This window comes from Podospora bellae-mahoneyi, chromosome 4, assembly GCF_035222275.1.
Source record: "Podospora bellae-mahoneyi strain CBS 112042 chromosome 4, whole genome shotgun sequence".
Lineage (NCBI taxonomy): Eukaryota > Fungi > Ascomycota > Sordariomycetes > Sordariales > Podosporaceae > Podospora > Podospora bellae-mahoneyi.
This window is the reverse complement of record NC_085883.1, coordinates 3,480,363-3,505,183: the sequence shown is the minus strand read 5'-3', so window position 1 is coordinate 3,505,183 and position 24,821 is coordinate 3,480,363. Positions and strand designations below refer to the sequence as shown.

The 24,821-nt window shown below is 52.9% G+C and overlaps 8 protein-coding genes across 8 annotated transcripts; 5 read left to right on the top strand and 3 right to left on the bottom strand.

Moving 5' to 3' along the window:
* Positions 1-188: 188 nt before the first annotated feature.
* CDC4 (SCF ubiquitin ligase complex subunit cdc4) lies at positions 189-4,783 on the bottom strand. Its single transcript, XM_062878808.1, has 3 exons — positions 3,555-4,783; positions 878-3,496; positions 189-817 (listed from the first exon to the last, which is right to left on the bottom strand). Exons 1-3 carry the CDS (start codon positions 3,888-3,890, stop codon positions 707-709), a joined length of 3,066 nt encoding a protein of 1,021 aa, XP_062732747.1. The 5' UTR covers positions 3,891-4,783; the 3' UTR covers positions 189-706.
* A 1,095-nt stretch (positions 4,784-5,878) lies between these two features.
* On the top strand, positions 5,879-7,095 carry QC761_405250 (uncharacterized protein). Its single transcript, XM_062878809.1, has 2 exons — positions 5,879-6,433; positions 6,513-7,095. Exons 1-2 carry the CDS (start codon positions 6,376-6,378, stop codon positions 6,935-6,937), a joined length of 483 nt encoding a protein of 160 aa, XP_062732746.1. The 5' UTR covers positions 5,879-6,375; the 3' UTR covers positions 6,938-7,095.
* On the bottom strand, positions 6,266-10,902 carry QC761_405260 (uncharacterized protein). The gene is made up of 3 exons (XM_062878810.1): positions 10,215-10,902; positions 10,027-10,155; positions 6,266-9,970 (listed from the first exon to the last, which is right to left on the bottom strand). Exons 2-3 carry the CDS (start codon positions 10,148-10,150, stop codon positions 7,269-7,271), a joined length of 2,826 nt encoding a protein of 941 aa, XP_062732745.1. The 5' UTR covers positions 10,151-10,155; positions 10,215-10,902; the 3' UTR covers positions 6,266-7,268.
* A 66-nt stretch (positions 10,903-10,968) lies between these two features.
* QC761_405270 (uncharacterized protein) lies at positions 10,969-13,201 on the top strand. The gene is made up of 3 exons (XM_062878811.1): positions 10,969-11,599; positions 11,662-12,888; positions 12,957-13,201. Exons 1-3 carry the CDS (start codon positions 11,531-11,533, stop codon positions 12,981-12,983), a joined length of 1,323 nt encoding a protein of 440 aa, XP_062732744.1. The 5' UTR covers positions 10,969-11,530; the 3' UTR covers positions 12,984-13,201.
* Positions 13,202-16,768: 3,567 nt separating this feature from the next.
* QC761_405280 (uncharacterized protein) lies at positions 16,769-19,454 on the top strand (the record flags this gene model as incomplete). The annotated part of the gene is made up of 4 exons (XM_062878812.1): positions 16,769-17,299; positions 17,393-18,472; positions 18,530-18,774; positions 18,841-19,454. Exons 2-4 carry the CDS (start codon positions 17,406-17,408, stop codon positions 19,452-19,454), a joined length of 1,926 nt encoding a protein of 641 aa, XP_062732743.1. The 5' UTR covers positions 16,769-17,299; positions 17,393-17,405.
* Positions 19,455-20,229: 775 nt separating this feature from the next.
* On the top strand, positions 20,230-21,174 carry QC761_405290 (uncharacterized protein; the record flags this gene model as incomplete). The annotated part of the gene is made up of 2 exons (XM_062878813.1): positions 20,230-20,590; positions 20,648-21,174. The coding sequence occupies 2 exons, from the start codon at positions 20,230-20,232 to the stop codon at positions 21,172-21,174; spliced, it is 888 nt and encodes a 295-aa protein (XP_062732742.1).
* Positions 21,175-21,548: 374 nt separating this feature from the next.
* QC761_0071280 (uncharacterized protein) lies at positions 21,549-22,097 on the top strand (the record flags this gene model as incomplete). The annotated part of the gene is made up of 1 exon (XM_062872711.1): positions 21,549-22,097. The coding sequence occupies one exon, from the start codon at positions 21,549-21,551 to the stop codon at positions 22,095-22,097; it is 549 nt and encodes a 182-aa protein (XP_062732741.1).
* A 171-nt stretch (positions 22,098-22,268) lies between these two features.
* Positions 22,269-24,048, bottom strand: QC761_405300 (uncharacterized protein). Its single transcript, XM_062878814.1, has 3 exons — positions 23,803-24,048; positions 23,186-23,744; positions 22,269-23,130 (listed from the first exon to the last, which is right to left on the bottom strand). The coding sequence occupies exons 1-3, from the start codon at positions 23,972-23,974 to the stop codon at positions 22,380-22,382; spliced, it is 1,482 nt and encodes a 493-aa protein (XP_062732740.1). The 5' UTR covers positions 23,975-24,048; the 3' UTR covers positions 22,269-22,379.
* Positions 24,049-24,821: the final 773 nt, after the last annotated feature.

Genomic DNA, 24,821 nt, shown 5'->3' with positions numbered 1-24,821 from the left:
ATTTCTGCAAAGAGACGCACAAAAACACAAAAAACAACCACCGGTAGATACAGGGAATCATGCTATACTACTCTATCAGCCCCAGCAATAATATGACCTTCTCACCACCCACCACCAGGGACTTCCCTCTTTTTGCCCCTTTGGTTCCCCGGCCCATCCCCTCCTCACTCCCTTTCCCTCCGTTCTGATGCTAAGAGCCCCCGCACCCCTTCAACAAGCAAAATGATACTGTAAAAACTCAAAAAGCAATGCCCTTGTTATTTGTTCCCACACTGCAGACCAATGACGCCCATCCCATCAGGGGATAGACTATAATACTCCCAAATCGCTCCCTCCTTCCCCAAATGAACTTAAAAGATAGAGACAACGCCAATGAGACAGATAAAAGGGAAAAAAGCCAGACAGCAACTTTAACCCCTGATGATAAGAGAACAAGAAGAAAAAGACTCTGATATCGCCTGCCCAGTTTGTTGCCGCTTCCGCTGCCACGCTGACGATGCTGTAAATAGGAAAGAAAAAAAAGGATGGCTGACGGATGGCGGTATCATGAAGAAGAAAATGCTTTGTTTGCTGTCCCGTTGCGAAACTTTTGCCCCTCAAATATTTGTCGTGTCGTGTCATTAATAGACCCATTGGCGGGTCCCAAGATTTGTGATGCCTTCTCCGTCCTTCGTTCTCTTTATGCTTCCTCCGATGATGGCGACTCCTACGCAGCTTCTTCGGCAAGCAGGCGTTGAACCTCTCCTTCGTTCAGGAGCTTACGTCTGCCGAGCTCCTCTGGCGGCCTGCCATCGCGGACTGCACCAAAGTCGAGAATCTGTGTCTGGTTAGCAGCTGTCTTGCACCGATGATAGACAGGGGACAAGAGAAATCTCACCTCGATATATGTCAGATTTCCTCGCTGGACAGCAGCCACGCATCTCCGGTCATCAAACTTGACCTGCCACACTCCGCTCAGATCTGTCAAGAGATCTTGAACCAAATCACCATTATCAATAGACCACATCTTGACGTTCTTCTCACTGCCCGAAATGACCTTGGCGCCGTCGTGTTGAAAGCAGGTGATAGCTCCAGTATGTGCCACGAGCGTCCGCTTGCATCGGCCAGATTCGGGGTCCCAGATTCTCAGAGTGCTGTCTGCTGCGGCCGAGACCAACCAGTCGTCCCGCAGGTCGAGAAGTCCCACCAGCAAACTGTGGCCCTCCAAGGTGTGCAGGCACGCCCCCGTGGCAAGGTCCCAGATCTTGACCATGGAGTCCATCGAGCCCGAAATGCAGCGGTTGCGCTTGTGATCGAGAACTACCGAGTATACTTTTTGACTGTGGCCCTGCAGGACATGCAGTTGCTCTCCCGTGCTGATTTTCCAGACCCTGACAGTGCTGTCGTAACTCCCAGAGACCAAGGTATCAGCATGAGCTGAGATGGCGCGGACCGAATGAGTGTGCCCGCCGAGGATACGAATAAAATACGGGCACTGATCGTCACTAGCCGGAGGGCCCGTCTGAATGTACCGGCGAGAGCCCGCCTCGGGTAACCGCCAAATCCGCAGCTGGCTGTCTCGGGAACCTGTGATTATCAAGGGCTTCTGGGGCATCATGACCGGCTTTCCATTCTCCATCGCTCCCGTCTCTGCAGGCATCAAAATTTGCAAACAGCGCACAGTACTGGTGTGGCCGTAGAAGGTCTGAGTGCAGATGCCCTTCTTGATGTCCCAAACACGAACCGATCGGTCCGTGCTGCCCGACACCAGTGTGTTGCCCTCGTACTGCAGCGCCCAGACACCACCTTCGTGACCTTCGAGCTTGGTGCGGAGCTCGCCCGTCTTGGTGTCATAGACGTGAATCAAGGTGTCGTCGCTCCCAGTGATGATCTTGTCTTCGTCAAATTGGAGGCAAGTGATGACGTGGCGTGGGTGGGCAGCAAAGGCGACATGCTCAGGCCTGACCTTGCCGTTCATCCAGCTGTTCTTGATCATGTAGTGCCTCCGGTAAAGCGACTTGAACAAATGGAGGTGCCGCAAGCTGGGAAGACCGATCTGAGGATCCGGGACGGCAATAGCGGCGGCGTTGGCAGCTGAGATGGGCCCCTCGGATTTGTGCGTCTTGGGAATCGGGGAAGTCCTATCATCCCTAAACTCTTGGGCCCCAGCACGCCGCTTGGCTCTATCAGCGCCGATATGATTCAGCCCACGCTTCCGCTTGGACGTCCTGGTTGACTTTTGAACAGGCGTCTCCTGCTTTTCTGTTTTGACCACCGACCGGACGAGTTCGTTTTCACTCAATGTCAGTCTGTTTTGATGGCTCAAATCAAGCTCACAACCATCATACCCGACAGGATCCTGCCAACCCCAGCCTTGCTTAATGGCGCGGTCCATCTCTCCAGGTGATAGGGTGAATCCATCATGGTCAAAAAGCTCCTTCCACCCCGTCTCGTTGCTGTCGGCAATATGGCGCCAGTGCTTGGATACCTGGGCCACACGGCAAAGGTCCCGGTGATCGAGATAGGAGAGGATGTGAAGGCTGAGCTCGAGGGGTAGTTGTCGGAGAAAGTCGCACTTAAGGGCCGGGTTCACCACATCAGCTACCACACGTAGCGTCTTCCGGCTGCATCTTCGCAAAAACTGATACATAATCCACGTCTTGAACTCGTTGGGGAGCACCTCAAAGCCTTCGATTAGGGTGCGTGGGTCGACAAACTGAGAAGCCTGTGAGCCCATGACCTGTGATTGTCCACCAGAGCTGAACTGCATGGGTGACATGGCCATCGAGTCACCTTCCGTGACCTGGGTATCGTCGATCCACCGTCTCCGATCAGTGCGAGTTACCTCGGAAGAAAAGGAGGCATCGGCATCAGGGGCTGCGTCTTCCTCGGGAACGTCTGTCTGAGGCTGGGCGGCGGCCAACGTGGGGGACAGACGTGGACTTGGGAGACTGGCATCTTGGACCGCAACGTTGTTGATATTTCCTCTTGACTGAAAGGGGTTGATGGCATCCTCGTAGGGTTCGAGATCGGCATCGGTGATGGGCGGGGTGGCCACATTGCTGAAAATGGTTTGCGATTCACTGCCAGCCGGACTGCCGGTATCGAAGATGGAAGTTGACTGGCTGGTGCCGGACTCGATATTGTCAGTATTCAAGGCTCTCAGGCGCGATGGTCGGTCCATGCCAAGGGCAGCAAGCTCGCTGGTATCCGGGGTGGCTAAAAAGGCGGAAGGGTGTCGAAGACCCCTGTTCGCACGAGATCCATGTGCTACGGCGCGCCGAAGCTTATCTGATGCGGCGTTAGGGAGGCCGGCGTGCTTGTGAGCCCTCTGTGAGCTTCTTCCGGCGGCTGGTGTGTTGCTGGGTGAAGCTGTGTGGGCGGCCGATCTCCGTGATCTGCGCGGGCTGGACTCGGTCACATTTTGAGAGCGAACAGTGGAGATGTCCAACAGACTCTCCACGCCAGGTTCAGATTTGACGATGTTGGCATAGTCAATACTTTGTGAACGTCGCACCTGCACACCAACTTGTTAGCATTGCGAAACCGAGTGGCCAAGGGGTAATACCACGTACCTGGGTATTTATGCTGTCCTCCTCAGCCCAGCCCTCGGTATCGTGGTCGTCAACATCAAACGTCAACTTTCGGAGTTCAGGCGGGGTTTGTCTGGCGGCGAGGGGGTATTCTTTTGAGTCGAGCGACTGCAAGCTCCGTGGCTCACGAACAAACAGGGACGGATAGGACCTCTTGGTCGTGGTCGTGGTGGTTACAGTCTTGGTCTCGATGCACTCCTCGGCAAACTGCATCCTCCGGCGAGAAGTGACCTCATCCTCCTCCCAGGTCATAGACACCTTATGGCTAGATCGAGGTCGTCGAACATCCATGCCGTTGGAGGCGGCTGGAGAGCTCATGGTCGCTGTGTGTGCGGGATGGCGTGGGCGATGGGAAGGAGAGGGAGAGACAAGCTAAGGTATGCGATATGCAATATGCTCAAGGAAGAGCGTGTGGGTATTTCAAGTCCGAGCAGCTTTGGGGCAGGCTTCGTAAAGTGAAAGGAAAATTTAGAGAGAGTGAATGGGATGAAATCTGGCGGTTTCCAACGCGTACCAGCCACGACCGTTGGTGTTTCCAACGCGTCCCACCCCACCAGAAACCTAATTTGTGACAGCACTACAAGTAGGCTATCATGATGTGGCTCTCGAGACTCGGGTTGCTGCCGTTCCAGGTTTGTTTGCTGGAGTCGCGGGGCGGGGATGTTGGGGCGGTCGGCGGGAGATTGAGAAAATCGGATGGCGGTCGGCGACGCTGCGGGCTATACCTATTGGATGGAGGTGCGGTCAAGGCTAGTGGGTGCTGCTCAAAGGCGTGATCCCAAGCAAGAGGCAAAAATCGGCGTCGAAGCTCTCTGGCTCTCGCAAACAAAGGGGGGGGCGTCCTGCTGCACAGAGCGGGAAAGAGGGAGAAAGTGTATATCGGTCGGGGTTTGTTCTTGCCCTCGCTCGGTGGAATAGTGAGGCAAAGTCGTGGTCGTCGTGATCAGGAACGGGAGTCAGCGGAGAGGCAAGACCCATCCCATTCGCTTTGCGGCAGCGTGCGTGCCTGGGCTGTGGCCTGTGGCCTGTCCCTGTGCCACTGTCTTGTCTCTCCACGCCCAGTTCCGCCTAGTGCGATACCCCCCGTTAGGGGACACCAGCCACATCTTGGCAAGGGAAACTGCTGACCAACATAAGGCCGAGGCACCGCACTTCTGTCTATTTCTACCGTGGTTTCTCGAATCAAACGACTAGGCAATAATGAAAGACTCATTCTAACCGGAACTTCTCGTTTCTACTCTTGTTTTAGTGGTATCTGCCGCTGCGAAGACTTCGAGATGTGGCTTGGGCATTCAGATCCAGCCACGGCCGTGCGGGGCAAAGGGGACGCCGGGAGACCCGATCGGGCTAGAATCGCAGTCTCACTTTTGTTCCTTGGTTTTCTTGGTGTCTTGGAATTCCGAATTTTCTGGGAGGCCGTTTGACAACTCAGCTCACTCCTCAGGTGCCAGCACCTCAAACTCAAAGCCACCCAACTGATCTGTAAAAAGGGGCAAATATTTATCAGATATAATTACTAGTGCAGCCCCAGCTCCAGTTGTCGTATTGTTCCCTAGCCATCGATCACCATCCTTCTGCCAGTGCTTGATCACCACAGTTCCAGATCATACATAACCTGTGGTGCCGTCACAAGGCAGCTCCATCCAGTAGGTACGATGACGACACTGATGCTGGGCAGCAAGGTCAAGCCACATCTACAAACAGGGGATTTCTCACCTGAACTCACCTGAAGGCTGGAGGGCAAGCACTTTAATTTTGACTGGAGGTCTCGCCTTGCAGGTGCAGATCTTTGTTCACGACAGCGCCGCACGTTGACCGGATCTCCTAGCCACAAAGCACCTACTGCAGCCCATGGTGTTGTTAGTAGTTGCAGGTTACGGCCAACTACGGGCCGGTAGATCAGTAAGGGATATCGAGTGAATATGAAAACAGATGTCCCAAATTTCAAGATATCCAAGCCTGTTGGATATTTGGATAATTAGATAATAGGTAGTTTCAAACAAATCAGTTTCTCAGAATTCTACATTCACCTCACTCGCCATGGTCAAAGGTGCGAAGGTTGTTGATATTTGCTGGAGGTAGTATCTGTCTATGTAAGGCAATCATATTCTGAGCTCTTCAAACTAGCATTCCTTATGGTACCTTTTACATATCTATATCTCAGTCGAAGGATAGGTAACATATGATGCCTATTGTTATTCCATTCATCATTCGAATCCTTATTACACTGACAAAGGTGCACTGCACTACCCATAAGTATGCGCAGTGTCCAGAAGGTTTTACAAGAACACTCTCATTGTGTTTCTTGGAGTTCTATTTGGGGACGATATCTTTGCCTCTTTGCCTCTTGCCAACGTAAGATTTAGAGGTGCCTTCTAGCAAAACCAAGCGATGTTGATAAACATTCAACTCGGATTATACCATCGGCCCAGCAACTTTTAAACTCTCCTAGCATCCTCCCGTGCTTCTGCCCCAAATAATCACCTAGCGCAAAAGCCTGACCGTTTCGGAACCAAAGCACCTCACCGGGCACACCAAAACTAGGGTCCTCTATGATGTAACCTCTGGTCATGGTGATCTGCCGGGCCATGTCCGGTGCAGCAAGAGGAAGGGGCAAAACCGTTCCCCCATCTTTTAACCTCACCTGACCCCCTTTCTTACTCTTCTCGTCTTCTGTTCCCCATCTCGACCAGCCAAAGAATTTGAAGCAGCTGTGGACAAGCAGCGTGATACCAAAACTCCCCCCTTTGCAAAGAGCCAGACCCCCTTTTCCCTAATTCTTCTTGAGAAATAAATCGTCATAATGTCTTACACCTCCCGCGTGGGTCTAAACCACATCGATGTTGTCGGCCCCCTTTTGCGTAAGCTCTTCTGCCCCCTTCCACCAAGCAAACCACCTCTTGTTCCACGGCTAACCTGCTGTTATTCCCCTCCCTCCAGCGGTAACCGGCTCCTTCCTCCTCCCCTTCACAGCCTACTTCTCTCTCCTCTCCACCCGCGTCTCCATGTCCCGCATCGCCTCCAACTGCCTCCTCGGCTCCGCGCCCCCCTCGACCGAGCCCAACGCGGCCGCGAAGCAGCACGAGCTCCAGGTCGCCTCCCGCGCCCAGGGCAACTTTGCTGAATACGTGCCCCTTGCCTTGCTGCTCGCCGGAGTGGCCGAGCTCAACGGCGCCAAGAAGAATGTGCTGACCAGTGCTCTGGGGGCCCTGTTCGTCGCACGGGTGCTGCATGTTGAGATGGGCTTGAGAAGACCCGAGAGCACGGGTGTTGGTCGGCCGGTGGGCTACTTTGGAACGCTGGGCGTAATGGGATTCCTGGCCGGGTATGCGGGCTTCTTGGTGAAGGATTATTGGGGGTTCTAAGAGGATGAGCTTTCCTTGACAGTCAATACCTACGCTCCCAAGGCTAGTAGCCGAAGGTGTGTGCGTCATCTTTCAAGGCCCTGGTTGTACCTTGTAGTCTCTGTTGATTAGTCGATACGAAGAGTGAAATAGTTGTTAGACACATTGAGCAAAGGGGGAGAGGTATAGTAGGTGCGTGACAGTATTCTGACAATTTGTGATCCTACATGACTCTAACTAAAATGGGTATCGTGATTCTCCGGTCCGAAAGAAAAAAACAGAGCAGACAAATAGGTAAAACGCCCACAGACAATAAAATATATCCAGATCTTCAATCCGCGTGATTGTGTCTTTATGCATCTCCATACGCTGTCCCGGATGGCGAGCCTGCGGCCCGGCCAGACGTAAGGTCATTGGGAATCGTAATGTTGCTCTCGGCTTGCGAGGGAGTCGTGTCGCGGTTCTCGAGGTTGACAATGATGGCCATAGCACCGTCGAGAGTCTCCTTCTCCGCGCAGAGATCTCGGCGAATCTGGCCAATGCGACCCTCTTCCTCCATGAGCTGATCCAGCATCTCAGGAGTGGTGCGGTTGCCAGTAAGGCCAAGCTTATCCTGAAGGTAGGTCTCAATGACCGAGGCCACACGGGGAAACAGCCCAGACATGGCATGCATGCACACAATGTCTGTGAACCGATGAGCGGCAAGGACGTAATAGCCTCTGGTGTAGGCGGCCACATCCAGCTCCTGCTGAAAGGGCTCGGGGCCCATCTGGCGGAGGTCCTTCTCCATCTTGGCTGTTTCCTGGGCGAGTTCTTCCTCGCTGAGCTCCTCGATCTTAGGGAGGGAGCTAGCTGGCTCATCACCCTTGTGCGCGGCAATGCGGTAGTGGTTGCGGTGCCTAGTCAAGGTCCTTAACTCTTCAGCCTTGTACCGGTGCAAGGCATCGTCATTTCTGGTGAACAGACGCGTGCCCTCGAGTTCGTGAATCAGCGCAAGCTGGGCCTGCAACTCCTTCTTGTGCATCTCGACAAAAGCCTGCATGTGCTCGGTCGACAACTTGTAAATTGCCCGGTTCTTCAACGCCGCAAAAGTCGAGTCAAGGATCTCCTGGATTTCCTTGCTCAAGAAGTTGAAGGTCTGGTTGAGGAACGTCTGGAGCGGACCCTTCCAGGCCTTTGCCGCTTCTGTAAAAAGCGGTTCATAGACATTGGAAGAAACGAGGCCCGGCTGGCCAGGTATGGCATTGCGCTGGATCATGCGCCGAATATCCATGAGTGTCTTGCTCGGCCTGCCTTTGGTCGGGGTCATGGTTGTGCGCATGTTCGTAGGGGTGGAGGGGTAAGACCGTCCCTCGGCATCTTCAGCCTTGATGCGCTGGCGGCGACTGGGGGTCTCGGCTGGGGCAGCACGCTTTCTGCCACTGGGTGTTGGCGTGGGGCTGCCCTCCCTCGTGGGCGTGTCGAGATCTATTAATACCGGAGCACTTGCGGCGGATGACTTGGCGAACAACCGTACGTTATACTTGGGCTTCAGCTCAAGAATGGCTCTTGTAAACCGGGCGGAACAGGCTGTGTCCCAGGTGCTCATAAATTCCTGGTCAATCACTCGCTTCTTCAACAGGCTGCTGAACATGGTCAGTGCCTTGTAAATTTCCAGATCCGGGTTCGCTGGTGGCCCCGGGTACAGTTGGAGCTGCTCAGCGATGAAGTTGAGTCGCTCAAGAACTTTGCGCTTCACTTCCGGAAGAACTTTGGAAAACTCTTCGCCGAGCTTCAAAGACAAGAAAGCCTTCAGCTTTTCTATTCCGCACCTCTCCTGGTAGCGATCAAAAACATCGGGCCAATGTCCTTCTGCTGTTCGATTGAAGAAGGCCTCTTCCCGCTTCGTCTGTTCTTCCAAATCTTGACCTTGTCGAGAGGTGATGAAATAACCCAAGCCGATGCGATGTCCACGGCCCTTGAGAATTCCCAGCCAGCGCTCAGTAGCTTGGTCATCTCGCGGCAGCAGGTCTGCCTTGGTGATCACCCCAACGCAACGGTGTTCAGCACGACTCTCCCGGATCAGGCGCAGCGCCAGCGAGTTTTCCGTATCCAAATTCATGGACACGGCCCAGAGAATGATGGCTTTCTCCCGCTTAATGTAAAGCTTGGTCAGGTTCTGGACGACACGCTCCAAGTAAGCATCCTCGGTCCGCCGAGCAGTGTTGAATACACCCGGAAGATCATAGAAGTTGAGGTCGGCTAGATCAGGCCCTTTGATCTCGAGCGCCACGGTATTTGGCGAAAACTGGGCCTCGGAGGCTTCCTCCTTGCGCGAAATCAGCTCGTGCTGAGTCAGCTGTTGGGAGTCAGGCCCTTCTCCACCCCGAGGCTTGGGGATGAAGGCCTGGTAGGGCGTGGATGGGTTCAAGATTGCGACCTGGGCGCAGCGCAGTACTGTTTCAATCTCTTCGCTGTCAAATCTGTCCCGGACTGTCTTGAACTCGTGGCGTCGTGTTCGACTGGGGTCGAGTTTGACCCAGGGAGGGAACGGGTTTGTTGCTGTGACATCCTGCTCGGTGATGGCATGATCGGGCAGCTTGAACCCATACTCTAGGTTTAAAAACACCCGACAAGACCACTCATCAGCTCGCGAGATCCTTATATGAATCGGGCACCTTGTGCAGGTGCCGCTGCTGCGAGGCAGACTGAGCCCAGCGATGCCGGACATCAAACTCGATTTGCCCGACGACTGGTCACCGACGAGCACCAACTCCGGCAGACTGGCAACGTGCTGAATGCCACGAGACTGCAGCTCACCCAGGGCATCGTTGATGTCCTTGAGGAACCCTTGCCCGAAGTCCTTGAGGGCAAGATTGGGCCCCATCCCGACAAATGACCCGCCCATGCTTTGAGATGCCAGAGACATCAGGGCCATCGGCTCGTGGCCAGGCTCTTGCTTCATGCCGGCGCTTGTGATCGACTTGGCACGGGTTTCCATCCAGATGATTTCGTTATCCTCATCTTCGTACTGGTCCTCCGCCTCCGCCATGAAACGGGTATCAGTCACACTAGCTACAGGAGGAGTAAGCACACTGTACGGAGGAACATAAAATGAGCGGAGAACTTACGAGCCGTAGACCGTGCTTGCCGCGTAGGTGAGCCAAACTGTGCCGAGTTGGTAGCAGCAAAACTGCGAGTGGCAGTGGTGTTCGCCACGGCCACACCGGGCTCGGGCTTCACTCTGGGAGGCATCACTACTGTGTCGCTGTCAGACTCAAGTCACACATGGACGAGGCGAAATGATGGGCGAGCTTACCAATGCTGCTTGAAATGTACAGGACAGTATTTTTCTCATGCGGCTGCTGTTGGAGGAGGTTGAGAGGAGAAGTCGTAGAAGTAGGAAGCCAAACGGAAGGCTGAGCTCAGGAAAGTGGAAGACGAGACGAGAGAGAGCAGTGCCAAACAGAAAACACCTTCGAAAAGACGTGAGATTGCCAATGAAGAGTCGAAAAGTCGGAATAGTCGAAACAGTTGAGATGAAAGATCGACTTCGACTTCACGAGGGGGGCTCGAGGGTACAGCTTTTTTGCGGTGGAATGAGAATCTCGCGGTTTGCTCCAACCCAAGATGACACGCGTTAAGGAAACAGGTAAACAATGCGCGACGTTGCTAATATTTCTTAGCAGGAAAGAGAGGTGCTGGAGAGATGGCCTGGCCAGTAAAAGGGGCAGTTGCGAAAGGTGGGGTTGGAGGGGTGTTTGCTAGTGGTTGCCTACACAACGACTTCACAACACCACTGCAATTGCAGGTTGGAAAATGTGAGCGAAAAAAGAATGGATCTAGCCACTTTACGCGAGATGAGACGCGACAAGACGTGACGCGAGGCGCAAGGACGCGTTTCTGCTGCGAAACTTAATTGGGCCTTGGCAGGAACGGCGAGTCTGACCATCCCGCTTTGCCTCGGGACGTCTCCATCTATATCACCTGGACTAGCATAGTCTATTATGGTACCAAGCCCTGAGGTCTCTCGTTAAACCTGAAATTGACTTTGGTGATGAATTAGATGGTAAATTGTGGCGCGCATCTCATTTATTTCTAGAATGGTTCTCCTTGTCAGTTTTCACAACTTCTCCATCTCTCATTTGAGAGGAGAGCATCAACAGCTGATCAATGCTTCTCTCAATGACTTCAATGAGCTTGACGATGAACGTCCAACAACACCCACGTCGCTCATGATGGCTCTCTAAAACCTACTGTTGCTGCTCTTTTCAGTCTACTCTGTTACCGCATGCGAGGATGACCAGGTCACACTGGAGAAGAGCGCAAATCCAAGCTCACAAACGGTGAAGGGCGGGCTGTCACGTGGCTCCACCTGCAACTGCCAGAGGCCCCTTGGCGCACATGCCACATTTCCCCAGGACTGCCCAGCTGACCCCTGGCAGTGAAGTCAGGATTCAGGGGATTTGGAGCTGCATCAAGCTTCTGACCCCGCTATTAAGCAGCACCAAGCCATTCAGCCCAACCATTCCAGTCCAACGACAACGACCTGAAAGCTTTCTAGACACCCTCATCGCTTCTTTTTCCCCTTGCTTTTTTGCAGAGGTGATCTTTGTGTTCTGAACAAGAGACGCGATGTCGCTTCAAATCCCCCACCACCAAAAGGCCAACGGCAACACTGGCGCCACCAAAGCCGTGATTCTCGTGAGTTGCCCAGTGTAGGGGGGCACTGGACACACTGGACAGATTGCTTACTCGTTTTCAAGGTTGGTGGTGCCTCTCGTGGCACTCGCTTCCGCCCGCTCTCTCTCGATGTTCCCAAGCCTCTCTTCGATGTTGCCGGTCACCCCATCATCTGGCACTGCTTGACCGCCATCAGCAAGGTCCCTTCGATCCACGAAGTCTACCTGATCGGCTACTACGAGGAGCATGTTTTCCGCGACTTCATCAAGGATTCGTCGTCCGAGTTCCCCGACCTCTCCATCAAGTACCTCCGCGAATACCAAGCCCTGGGCACCGCCGGCGGCTTGTACCACTTCCGCGATGCCATCCTCAAGGGCCGCCCCGAGAACATCTTTGTTCTGAACTCGGACGTCTGTTGCAGTTTTCCTCTAAACGAGATGCTTCAGCTCACACACGAGCGCCGCGCCGAGGCCGTCATTCTGGGCACCAGGGTCAGCGAGGATGCCGCCTCGAACTTTGGCTGCATTGTCTCCGATTCTCACACCCGCCGCGTGCTGCACTACGTCGAGAAGCCCGAAAGTTACATTTCCAATCTTATCAACTGCGGAGTCTACCTCTTCCGCGCCGATGTCCTCTTCCCTTCGATCCGCACCGCCATCCAGCGCCGCGCCGACAGACCCCGTCTGGGCTCGTACCGTTCATCCGAGAATCTTGCCAGCTCGTACATGTTTGACGAGGAAGACACGCAGAAGAATGAAGTCATTCGGTTGGAGCAGGATATTCTCGGAGAAATGGCCGATACCAACCTCTTCTTCGTCTATGAGACCAAGGACTTCTGGAGGCAGATCAAGACGGCCGGCTCTGCCATCCCAGCCAACGCCCTGTACCTCCAGAAGGCCCAGCAAAGCGGCTCCAGCGAGCTTGCCGCTCCTTCAGCCAACATCAAGGCCCCCGTATTCATCCACCCCACGGCCAACGTACACCCCACGGCTGTTCTGGGCCCCAATGTCTCTATTGGACCTCGCGTGACGATTGGACCTGGCGTCCGCATCAAGGAGTCTATCGTGTTGGAAGACGCCGAGGTCAAGCATGACGCGTGCATTCTGTACTCAATTATCGGTTGGGGCAGCCGCGTCGGTGCTTGGGCTCGTGTGGAGGGCACACCAACCCCCGTGACGAGCCACAACACGAGCATTATCAAGAACGGTGTCAAGGTTCAGGCTATCACCATCCTTGGCAAGGAGTGCGGTGTCGGTGATGAGGTCAGAGTGCAGAACTGCATCTGCCTGCCATTCAAGGATCTGAAGAGGGTAAGATTCTTTCCGATGTCGTAGTGATGTGTGGGTTCCATGAAATGAGCTAACCTGTGTAACTCTAGGACGTTTCCAACGAGGTCATTATGTAAGGATGGGATGAACAAAATGAAGAGATGAGATACCAAAGTTGAAGTTGATCAGCATGGAGAATGGGACTGGCTAGTGGATTTGATCAAACCATCCTAGCATGTTTTGATAGATGCAAGCAGAGTCGGAGTCAGGAGCCATAAAAGATTTATCGTAATAATAGACGTTGAAGTTTTGCAATCTGCTTCTACCTCGGTAACAAGCTTGCAGGTGGAATCTAGGTGAAGGTCCGCAGACACGTTTGATTATGGATATCTTTCAAGTCTTGTTTTGATTCTTGGGAAAGTTGAATTGGAGGGGAATTTTGGGAAACAACTATTATATGATGAGAGGGAAACGATCCCATTCTGGATTTTCACATCTGCAGTAATAGGCTTGATATTGGAAGCGTTCAAATGTCTAATAGGAAGGCTTGAAAGGCTCGTATTACTGCTTGAGTACATGGGAAGTGCAATATCAGGAACAACGCTTGAATAAAGACAACATCCTGACATAGGTAGGTGTTAATATGTCATATTAAGCTGCTGCAGGTGATACGGGGTTTGGTCCGATTGATGGAAATTCAAGCTGTAAGAAATAGTTGAATCAACTGATAGGGAGAAGAAAAGAAAACAGGTCCGTTGAATGGGACCGGACTCTTTTTTATGCATGTGGAAAATGGCACCTTTCCGGACACCCGGCCGGCCTTCGGGAAAGCCACCGGTTAGACTCCGTCGTGCCCTAACCTTCCATGCTACCCAGACCCTTGGCCCATAACAGCAGGTAAGGTATGAGTACCTAGGTAGTTAACCTACGCTGCAAATAGATGACAGATCGTTACCTTACGTACTTGGATGTATAGATGATCTGTTTAAGTGACGCAAAGTAAGCGTAGTACATATTCTTCTAGTATGACGTGTCGTTCTAAACAGGGGAGCCTCGAGGATTCTCGCAAGTGTCCCTTTTGGGTGTTGTAGTCTTCTATTTTGTGATCAGTCATCAACGTAGGGGTTGTATGTGTACGGTGAATTACCATTTCCTTCTTTTTGCTTCTAGAAGAACCGAAGCTCAAGTACTGTGGCGAGAAAGAGGGAACAAAATGCTGATTACCACCGATTTGGCATCGCGGTTATACACGTCCTCTGGAAACATGCTTTAATCACTACAAAAATACAAAATGACCGACATTGCAGTTCCCTGCCTCCTGTGTCCAGCGAATCCTTCTGCCGTGATGGGATTATTCACCGCAGGTGCCACAACGCAGCGGCGAGGCATCCGTGTCATGAGGTCAACCTCTGGCCTGCCTGTCTCGGGTATCACGCCACGACCATTCTGTCCATACTTAGAGTTCAAATTGGAATCACTGAGTTGCTTTGAGGGTCGCTGTCAATGTCTGATAACCATCTTTCGATCCTCCTCAAACACTGAATTCAACACCTGCCAACAGGGAACGCAAGCCTTCTCGTCAGTGTCCGCCCAAAGGTGAAACCTACCTGATACTCAGTGTCCACTCAGAGCTTACTGAGTAATCTGAATGATCAATGTCCGTCACTGGGCACTTCCAAGACTTGTTGGTGTTGACTTCATCTCTGGATCTGCCAAAACTTGTCAGTTTAGGCATCAAAAGTCCGATGCTGAGATCTTTGATGAATCAGATTCTGCTTTGAAGTATGGTATTGTCCTCTGGGTGTCTTCCTCGGCCTGGAAGAATCCCATCTTGTTTCGGGCCTTTCCGAGCAGCCGCTTTCCGGCACACGTAACGCTGAATTTGATCTGTCCTCGGGACGGCCCTGGCTCCCTCAACCTGATCCACACTCCCTCCCGGCCCTAGGACTGAAATGCTGCTCGACAACCCGATTTGTGAGGTGAATACCGTGATTAGCCCCTGAGCCTTCATCCACCATCGCCAGATACGATTCAACTTGTACAGGTTCGTATTTGGACCTTGCCACCAAGCCCTGCTCAACTCACCACTTCTTGCCGTGCGTTACATCTGCGAAATCGGGACAAGAGTGCTTCTGAAATACCAAAAGGGCCATAAAAAATGTTGGCGGGTTAGTGGCAGGGAATGAGTCTTGGACTGGAGATCACACCTCTTGGAGGGGCAGGCCATCTTGGCCTGAAAGACACCAGAAGCTGAGCTGATTCCCGGCCAATGTGTCCTCCGCATCACAATGATACCCTTTCGAGCCTTAGTTGCAGCCCTTGACGCACAGGGCGGACAGGGGGGAGCCCTGGGGGGGCCTGGACGCTCGAGACCGGGACCAAATGCAAGTGGTGGTTATGGACGGGCCTCATCGGAAGGGAACAAAAGAGCCTGACAGTCTCGATGCACTTGGCAGGTAATACTGGCGCCAATTGAGCCCTGTGAATCTCTAGGAAGTCCTATCTGACCAAGGAAGTCCCGTCTGCACGCGATACTGGCTATCACATATGGATACGGACTAGATGCATGGAATCAAGTCATTGTTTGCGTGTCGTCAGGAAGTTTGAAGGGGTGGGGTGGGGGGGGGGGGGGGAAGGAGATATCTATTGCAATGAGCAACATGATTTGTGATGAATCCCACGAGGTGGATGACCCTGGTTCATCCCCCCAGCCCGTTGATCAGGAAGGAATGCCATCATCTGATACATGTCGTGATGATTGGGTATTGGTCGATAGCCTCTAATTAATGGACAAAACGATACCTCTGAATAACGGGACGAGGGCCATCCCATCATGTCCCACTGTTTGTTTGGCGGGAACAAGGGGCGGTGAGAGATGGGTGAATCTCGGGGAATGGGAGGGGAGAAGAAGAAGGCGTTTGGGTTTCTCAAGCCCAGCAGGTATAGACTGCAACAACAGCACCTCACTCAGAAAGCTAGGCCAGCCCATGCCGCAGACTGTCGATCCTGCTTGAATCACCCGACGACCTTCTATGGGGGCTTGTTTGGAAAGTACAAGTGCTGGGAAAGAGCCATCGCCATGAGCCTTATTCAAATGGGGCTCTCAGCGAACCAGATTGCGGCGGAACTAAAGCCGAGTGTGTGTCAGCTCAATCCTCCTCTCTTCTCTCACTGGAAGTCAAAATACTTTGGGTTAGCCTCCCGCTCAGCTGCTTTTCCCATTTTCCAAAACCCCTCCATATCAAATCCCGCGGCTCTCCCATATCTTCGATTTTCCTCAGTGCTGATATGGAGCTATCACCAACAGCGCTCTCCCCCACTGACAGCAGCAAACATTCTCGTCGATGGAGCCCCGCGGCTTGCTACCCGCCTCCCGTCCCGCGAACCCGAGTGTCCGTCCTGCTGCTCATAGTCCGTCCACCTGCAGCTGGGAGCCCAATGTCAGAGTGTCCCGGATTGGTGCTCGGCGTTGGCTGTCCTGATTGCTCCACACCCACACGCACGCTGAGAAGGGGCCAACCGATTTCTGACGTTTGATCATAGATGGGAACCTCTCCTCCAACGTGGCAGGGGAGGCCATGCTAATCTGCCAACGTTGGTGTCGCCCGATAAAGACCCACGCCGAGCTACATCCGTATGTTCAGACCTCAGCTTCTACTGCAATGTCTCAACCCGCCGCTCGCGAGCTAATTCTTCTGATTGCTTCGAAATGGCCAGGGCAGCTTGTGGGTTCCTCAAAGCTTGAGGGGGTTGAGGGGGGATGGGGGAGGAATCACGTAACGGACTCGATCCTGGCAGCCTGCTGCACCGGATCACATCTCCGTTCTTTTATTTTCTTTACCGCCATCTAAATGACAGCGGCAATCCGGCCGGGTTCAATCTTCATGTTGTCGCTTTCCAAGCTTGCTGCCAAAGCGTGTGGCGGACAGGCATCCGGAAATACGAGGGGGGTTCCGGGGACGAGAGCTGCTGCTCTGATAGGTTTCCACTCTACCGGGTCCAAAATGGCGTCTTGCTCTGCTTCGGATTGAAGAGTATCAAGGAGGAAAGCCGAAGGATTTCTTCCCTGTTCAGGAAACTGCATCGCAGAAGTGGTCAGGCTGCCCGCGGTCGCTGCTTTGCGTCTGGAAGAAAGGCTCCTACGCTCTGCTCAATCTTAGGCTACTGATAGGTTATGTACCCTGGAAGTTCCGATGGCCATTGCGTTGAGCTCTCCAGGTTCCGTTCCATATTTCAGGCCATGGATCCCGGGACGTTCGACGTTCGATCTTGTCGCAAAGACGGAACCATACAGAGAAGCAAGCACGTTCCCATGGGACCTTAGTAAATCCTGAGCAGTGAGATTGCGACCTATATCTACCATTACATTCTCTAGGCGCGTGTGCATCAACAAGTAACTGGACTTGACAAACGTTTGATCACTCGCCGCTACGCCTATAGAGCCTGTCAAGAGGTACAGTGTGTGTGGCTTGATAGTGCCACATTTCCTTTCGCGTTCGGTTGCCAACCTGACCGTCAACTAACCGGTTATCGGAGGACAATATAGCTAGTGATCAAAAATGCCCAAATCATCTGTGGCTCCTCGAGCTTCACAAGAACGCAGCAAGAGAAGCATAGCCGAGTACCTGTTGCGATCTACATCAACGGTTCTGGAAGCCATATTTCAGGAAAGTGGCAACGTCGGTGCATCAATCGGCCTCTTGGAAGATGGGAACTACACCTTCCATGATATTGGCACCCGTGCCCTTGACGACGACCAGCCTCCTACTAAGAATTCAAGATATCTCATATCATCCATGACCAAGCCTTTTATGGGCCTTGCAATATCAATTCTTGTCGCTGACGGAAGACATGGCATCTGTTTTGAAACACCTGTGAAGGATATCCTTCCAGAACTTGAGGGACGAACCGCACTGGTGTCGGACCAGATGGAGCCTGAGCTGACAATCGGCCATCTTTTGGCGCACCGGTCCGAGTTCCTGAGGTACACCAACCTCTGGGAAAGTCCCGAGGGCCACATTCCATGGACGACCATTGATCCAGTCCTGGCGCTCCTCCGTCACATGCCCCGAAGCAGCCAGTATACAGAGAAGAAATTCGATAATTCTAGGAACTACTCCAACGAATGCTTTGCCTTGCTTGCGGAGGTTGTTGAAAGGACTGCGAGGATGCCGTGGGGAGAGTTTGTCACAGAGAGGATTCTGCAGCCATTGCATTTGACCAGCACCTTTACCGACGTTCCGCAGGACCATCTCCAGGACAGGAACAGCTATGTTGCATCTCACAGCGTGAGTGTAGATGGTTTGTTGGCGGGAGGTCATCAACTTTGGCAGAGGAACTGCATGACAGGTCCCAAGGCAGAACCCCTTTTGATTGAGCCCTCCCAGGTTTCCTGTGTCAACCGCGGCTCTAAACCATCTCCACTAGGGGCGGCAGCCGGCATGGTGTCTTCAACGAAGGACTTGCTGAAGTTTTTTGGCTATCTTCTTGAAGTCTTCGGCAGCCTCCAGGGACAAAGGTACGACCTCGGCCACAAGATCTCTGAGGTCGAGCGTGGCATGATCACTTGGTGGCGCCATATCCTTTCACATACGCAATCGGAAAACTCCATCTATGCCGGCGGCTGGTTAGTGGCAATATTCTCCAAGTAAATGTTGGATATCAGGCTCTGACTGGAACACAGGAACACCACCAACATATCTTGGAACCCTTGCGACTTGAAACATCGTTGGCCTGGCTCGGATGGCGACAATGCGCGTCGTCTTCAGAGCGCCATCAGGAGCAGCCACAGTGATGGAGCTCTCACAGCCAATCGCTTGTGGTACTTTTTCCAACAACTTTCGATTGGTGGAGGCGTTGATGTTGGCAAGAAGCTGGCGCTCTATCACGGCGGGAATATGGTGGGCGCCACTTCGTCCTGCTTTCTCAGTATGTGCTGGCACTTGTCCACCTCACTCGGATGAATTCGAAATTCTAACCTCTCCTTGCCGCCAGTTCCATCGCTCAAACAAGCAGTCGTGGTTCTTTGCAACACCCGTGGCTTTTACCTTGACGCAGCCAACATCGCCTGCATGTTTCTGGCTGATGCTTTGGCACGGAAAGCGACCGACCCTCGCGCACTTCAAACCTTGTGCGCAAACCTTGACACTGTGATCCGACACATTAAAGGAAGTTACATACGGGATTTGGTTCTCTACGAGACAAGACTTGAACGGGAGTATTCCCAACTTGCATGTGCGGAAGACTTTGCGAGCTGTGTGGGGAGATTCCGATTGGTCCTGGGCGTGTTTGCTGAGATTCAGGGGCATGCTGGAGGGTCTTTGAGATTTCAACTGTATGGAAAAGGGTTTGAATACCCACTGAGAGCCAGACATGATTGCTGCGCGGTCTCTTCAGAGGTGATCATGACGTTTGCCATGCCGATGAGAGACTTGGTACCTCTTGGTGTAGGCGGAAACAACAGATTGAATATTCGAGATTTCGAGCTGGTGTTTAGGGGCCGAAGAGGGTCAGGCAGGCCGTTCGAGGAATTTGTTTGGGTGTTTGATCGGAATGGGGTTTGTGAGGATGGGGATGAGAGCGCATTTGCTTGGAAACGTGTGGCCTGAGATTTGGAGTTGATGATAGTCTTGGTGTTTTCTTGGTGTTTTAGTCATCTTTGACTGACCGTGTGGAATCCGTAGAGAAGTCTCTTCTTGGCGCGGTTAACACGGCGCTGGCTGATGCCACGCTGTGCAGGCAGAAATGAGCCAAAGTAAAGAAGTATATTCATCTACCAGACAAAGGAGATATCAAGTGAAAAAAAGCGTAGAAAATCAAACCAATATATACTCCCAAGATCCAAAGAGCACCAGAATATCCACAACAAGGCCGAAGGCCGAGTCCCGAGCTCTCAGACACTCAGTCCCACCACTGAAGCCATCATCACGCGTTAGTAGTATCAAAGGTGAAGTCGTAGGCCGAAGTCCTTGCCCACTCTCACCAGGGCAGAGGTCGGAAGGCCGAGTCAGGTGGGGTCGCACCTTGCTCCGCACACACTATTGCACTTCGACTCGTTAGCCCCCTACGATTGGGTCATCTGCATTCCCACGATTAGGATCGAATAGTTAGCCGAAGCAAGTTCCTTTTTTGTTTGTTTTTTTCTGGAGATTTTGCCGCTGTCAAGGGTCCGAAAACCGTACGCCAAGTGAATGCCGTCATTGTGGAGATGTTTGTTCATTGTTCCAAAACAGGGCACATCAGCTCTTGGAAGAGGGTCAAAAAGCCACGATGAAGCCTGGACATTTAGCAATTCTGAATTAATATTGACAACAAAAACCGTTTAAGCCTGTCATAAGGGACACCAAATCACCAATCTTACCACATCATTATTCAAAACATAACATGGCACCCCACAGCGAACCAGAACACCGGGACGAAGTGACAGCCCACCCAAAGGGGCAGGATGCCCCCATTGTCAGGATGATGGTCCTCGAGACGGACGAACCCCATAAGGAGACCAAGAAGATACCTGGAAAGACGACCTTTGGTGAGATTCTGCACAACCACTTCACCAATGCCGGCAAGGCGCATGACCCTCCGTTGGGGATTGAGACGGACAGGTGGTTTGTGATTCCGGAAAAGGGGGGAACGATGCCCAAGTACGAGGATTTTGAGGGTTGCGACGCGCTGCTGATCACGGGGAGCGTGTATGATGCGCATGGTGATGATCCTTGGATTCTGGACCTGTTGAAGTTGTTGAGAGGTGGGTCTTGAAGCGTTGTCCCCCAACCATTGAATGGACGCTGATGATATAAAACAGAGCTATGGCAAAACCATCCCAAAATGCATTTCTCGGGCGTCTGCTTTGGTCATCAGCTCCTCTGCCGCCTTCTCGGTGCCGAAGTGCGGCCCTCGCCAAAAGGCGACTGGGAGCTGGGCCATTCCAAGATTGAGCTGACGCCCATTGGCAAGAAGCTCTTCCGGACGGATGACGACCATGTGCACTTGCACCAGATGCATCAGGATCATGTTGTTGCTCCCCCCACGGTAGAGTCCGCGCAGGGGCTGCTACCAAAGGGGACGAGGGTGCATGTCTGGGGCAGGTCGGACCATACCGAGGTACAAGGGGTGTACATCAAGGGAAAGATGTTTACTACCCAGGCGCACTTGGCGTTTGATGAGGAGATGGTCAAAAGGCAGATTGAGATGAGGGTTGAGGCGGGGAGTATTGATGATCAGGAGGCGGCGGACCAGGCGGGGGATACGGCGGATTTAGAGCACGATGGAGAGGTGGCAGCGGGGGCGATATTGAGGTTCTTCCACGATGAGGATGAGGATGTTGATTGAGGTGGAGGTGGTAGCTGGATGTGGCACAAACATAAGGGGCTCACTGCATAAGTATACCTATGCAGTCGGCACAACCTATGCGAGATGCATAAATTATGAAGTCGAGCTCCAGCAGTTCCAGATTCGGTGTCTCCGGCACGGAATCATGGGAGGATGGAATAAGCGAAAAGCAATCATTAGAAAGTTTAACCGCTGCCAGGTGGGTGGTAGACGAAGAACTAGAAATAGAATAGGTGCGTGGCATCGAATTGAGACAATGCATTCCAGAGACGGTGGGCTGAATATAAATTCTATCGGCTATCCCAGCACCAAAGTTGTTAGCATCTTGTTCCCCAAAGGCCCAAACTGAATCCCTTACCGAGACAAACAGCAGTATGAAATTCCAGGTATTGCTCTCACTTGTCACTGTGGCTGCAGGCATTCCCTCAGCCCAGAAACTGGATCGACCGGTGAAGCCTCCTCTCAAGCCTCTGGTGATAGACAGTCTGTCGACATTCGCTCCCTCAGGTCGACCAGGGAGCTCGATCTATTCCTTCTTCAATGTCAGCTTCACCGATGTCGAGTTCAACAACACCACTGTCCAGTGCGGCACTCGGTGGACATTTGGCGAAGAGGAAGACATTGCCTGGACGAGGAAGAACACGGACTGTTTGATCAAGCCGAAGTCAAAGACAGTGGGGGAATGGAGCTTCCAGTTGCTCAAGCCGACGGCGAGCGGAGAGGGGGCGTCGTTGTTGAATAACTTTATGCTGCACCTGCGACATGATTGGACCTCGGGGGTTCATGTGGCGACACAAAAGTTCAATTTTGATGGAGAGAGAAATATCGGGGGAATGTGCTCGGCCAGTGGCACTTGCCAGTTTGGACTGTGGGAGGGCGTGGAGAGGCCCTATCTGGTGCCGCAGTTTAGGCTGGAGCGTTGAGGAGGAAGGTGCGCTCTTGCGCTGCTAAATTTTAACTCCATTCCATTCTGTTGTCCAAGCACATCATGCCTTTGTCTTTTTTTTCTCTACCAATTGGTGATCACACCTGGAATGGCCGTGGCAATGGTATCAGTGCGCAGGTTAGATACTCGAGTAGCATTATCACGGCAATCGCTCATGGCATTGTACAGAATCTAAACACAGGAAAAATAGGTGCCCAATCTTCAGACCAAGCAGACATGCGACGCGTTCTGGAAAAGAGCACGAATATGTATCCATCTCCTAGTCCCAGTTGCCCGACCCAAGCTCGATCGACTTGCCGTTCTTCATGTCCTCCATGATGTCTTCGATGCTCCACGGCTCGTACTTGTACCCCGCCGGGTAGTTTGGTGGGATGCTGTCATCCTCGTCGAACGGAACACCACGCCTCATGCTCTCGACCACGCGATCGTACACCTCGTAGGCATACTTCTCGGGATCGTGTCCCCAGACCCAGCTGGGGAGCTTGGGTTGGGCCACGCGCGGGTCCAGCTTGACCTTGGTCCAGTCGGTATCCTGCAGCAGCTCGGCGTTGCTGAAACCCAACTTTTGCGCACATGCATTCCGGATGAAGCGCATGCGGACGTGAGCTCTGACAGACTGCGGGATGTTTTCTTTGCCGCCGATCTGAAGGCAGGAGGCCAGCGAGATAGCATCTTCAATGGCCTGAGTGGCGCCGTTTCCAGACGCGGGGAGAAAGGAATGGGCTGCATCACCAATGTTGATCACACGAGCCCCGGGAGATGCCCACTTGGGTTGCGGATTTCTCCAAAACAGCTCGAAATTAACGATGGTGTTGGGAGGTGTCAGTTTAATCAGCTCCTTGAACATTGGTGCCCATGGCTTTGGCCCGACGCCCTTGTCCATGTTGTCTAGTACCTCCTGGGCGTCGATGGTGTGGTTCCAGGATTCCTTCTCGGAGCCAGTAACATCGTGGTTCATGACCCAAATCATGGTGTCCGGACGCGTGAGGGTCATGGCATATGTTCCTGGGCTTGCTACAGGTGAGCATTTTTTGCCTGTGGCACAGAACATCGAGTGACACTTACCCAAGCCAGGTTCGCACAATCGGCTCCTCCCCAGATTCTCCCTTGATCATTTTGAAGAACTCCTTCACCTCAGGATTCTTATCGACATGGTGTATCGGGAATGCAGCTCGCCACATGGCCCTGCCTGATTTCATGGCTCGCACTTGGCCTCCCACGAGCTTCTGGCTCTTCGACCCAACACCATCTGCAGCAATCACGACATCGGCTTCATATCTCTCGCCCTTGTCGGTGACCACGCCAGCCTTGCCTCGAGACTCATCCTCCCAGTACTCTACCACTCGCTTTCCAAACTGAATTTTGACGCCTAGCTTCTCGACCTGGCGGACGTACATCTTGTACACAAGGGGGCGCATTTGAAACGTCCCAGGAGGTGTGTCAGGATCCAGACCTGCATCCCGAAGACGGTCGGACACTTTGAGAGGTGTGATCATCTGGTCGCCATCGTGCTTAAAAGTCTCGATCCAGCAGTTATGCAGAGAGATCTCGTCAAACTCCTTGGCCATCTCAGGCCAGTGCTTGAAGAACTTGGTCGCTGACAGGCCCATGAAGTACATGTCGCCTGGAATACAATGTCAGCAGAATGGTCCAGTGTTGGGAGGGAATACAACGGAGCGTACCGGCAGTGTTGATGTCGTCATTTCTCTCTAGAACCCGGACATTGTGTCCCTTTCTCACACACTCGATAGCCGCCGTGAGGCCCGCAAGGCCGGTGCCAACGATCAGAACATCGATGCCGCTGTTCGGATACGAGCCCACGGGCTTGGAATCACCGTCGTCGATGAAAGGCATGATGGAAGCTTAGCAGCTGAAAACCAGTGTTGCAATTCTCAGCAAGCCAACAGTTCGATTGACTGCAGACCAAGGCACGGGAATGCAGGCAAAGACGGCTTCCTCCCAGTGACGGGCATGATGGCAGTATTTACATCTGTTGTCACAGTTGTGATTTCTCGTCGTCTGATTACACGCTTCTGGCGACCGAGCAGACTAATTGTCAGGAGCGCCCCCAACGAAAAGAGCCAACATGACCGGCAAATTATGATCTTTGAAACTTGGTGTATGGATAAACGGCTGGCTGAGCTTCTAGGTTGGCCTAGAAAAGTTTCGATGAGTGACGGATCGACTTGTCCTTTTCAGGGCCGTACAGTTTGGATGGAACTGCCTCACGCGGTTGCTATGGCCGGCGCAACTTGAGCATGGGATTAATTAGCACGGTCAAAGCTAATCGACCGTCCAGTCTGGGTTATGATTAGATGGCAAGAGTTAGATCGGTGGCGGAAGGGTGGTGGCGGGTATCGGACGATTACTCCTACCAAATGGAATCGGGTGTGATAGCACATGCACCAGTTCGAGGCTCATTGCTGGAATTCCAAATTCATTGCGCCAGCGCGCGGCTAAGCTTCCCAACATTCGGTGGACCAGCCCAACCCTCTCTAGCTGCCTCGGCCCTCATCACTGTTATTTCGCGCGACCTGGAGGTGTCAAAGTCCCAAGAGTCGACTCGCACATTGCGAGGCCAACCAAGAAGGTGTTGCCAAGCGACCGGTTGCCATTTCAGTCCTGTTTGGCAACATGCAGCATACATCAAAATGCATTACCTGTCAGCGAGAAACGTCAGAAAACGCCCCAAGGGCGATCA

Bases quoted from the DNA above. Each gene is read 5' to 3' on its own strand.
- QC761_405300 (XM_062878814.1), bottom strand. From the start codon at position 23,974: ATGCCTTTCATCGACGACGGTGATTCCAAGCCCGTGGGCTCGTATCCG. The intron at 23,745-23,802 runs GTACGCTCCGTT...ATTGTATTCCAG, and splicing joins TGACGACATCAACACTGCCG to GCGACATGTACTTCATGGGC. The intron at 23,131-23,185 runs GTAAGTGTCACT...ACCTGTAGCAAG, and splicing joins ATTGTGCGAACCTGGCTTGG to CCCAGGAACATATGCCATGA.
- QC761_405270 (XM_062878811.1), top strand. From the start codon at position 11,531: ATGTCGCTTCAAATCCCCCACCACCAAAAGGCCAACGGCAACACTGGC. The intron at 11,600-11,661 runs GTGAGTTGCCCA...CTCGTTTTCAAG, and splicing joins CCACCAAAGCCGTGATTCTC to GTTGGTGGTGCCTCTCGTGG. The intron at 12,889-12,956 runs GTAAGATTCTTT...GTGTAACTCTAG, and splicing joins CATTCAAGGATCTGAAGAGG to GACGTTTCCAACGAGGTCAT.
- QC761_405260 (XM_062878810.1), bottom strand. From the start codon at position 10,150: ATGCCTCCCAGAGTGAAGCCCGAGCCCGGTGTGGCCGTGGCGAACACC. The intron at 9,971-10,026 runs GTAAGTTCTCCG...CTCCTCCTGTAG, and splicing joins GCAAGCACGGTCTACGGCTC to CTAGTGTGACTGATACCCGT.
- QC761_405250 (XM_062878809.1), top strand. From the start codon at position 6,376: ATGTCTTACACCTCCCGCGTGGGTCTAAACCACATCGATGTTGTCGGC. The intron at 6,434-6,512 runs GTAAGCTCTTCT...CCCTCCCTCCAG, and splicing joins TGTTGTCGGCCCCCTTTTGC to CGGTAACCGGCTCCTTCCTC.
- CDC4 (XM_062878808.1), bottom strand. From the start codon at position 3,890: ATGAGCTCTCCAGCCGCCTCCAACGGCATGGATGTTCGACGACCTCGA. The intron at 3,497-3,554 runs GTACGTGGTATT...GTTGGTGTGCAG, and splicing joins AGGACAGCATAAATACCCAG to GTGCGACGTTCACAAAGTAT. The intron at 818-877 runs GTGAGATTTCTC...AACCAGACACAG, and splicing joins GAAATCTGACATATATCGAG to ATTCTCGACTTTGGTGCAGT.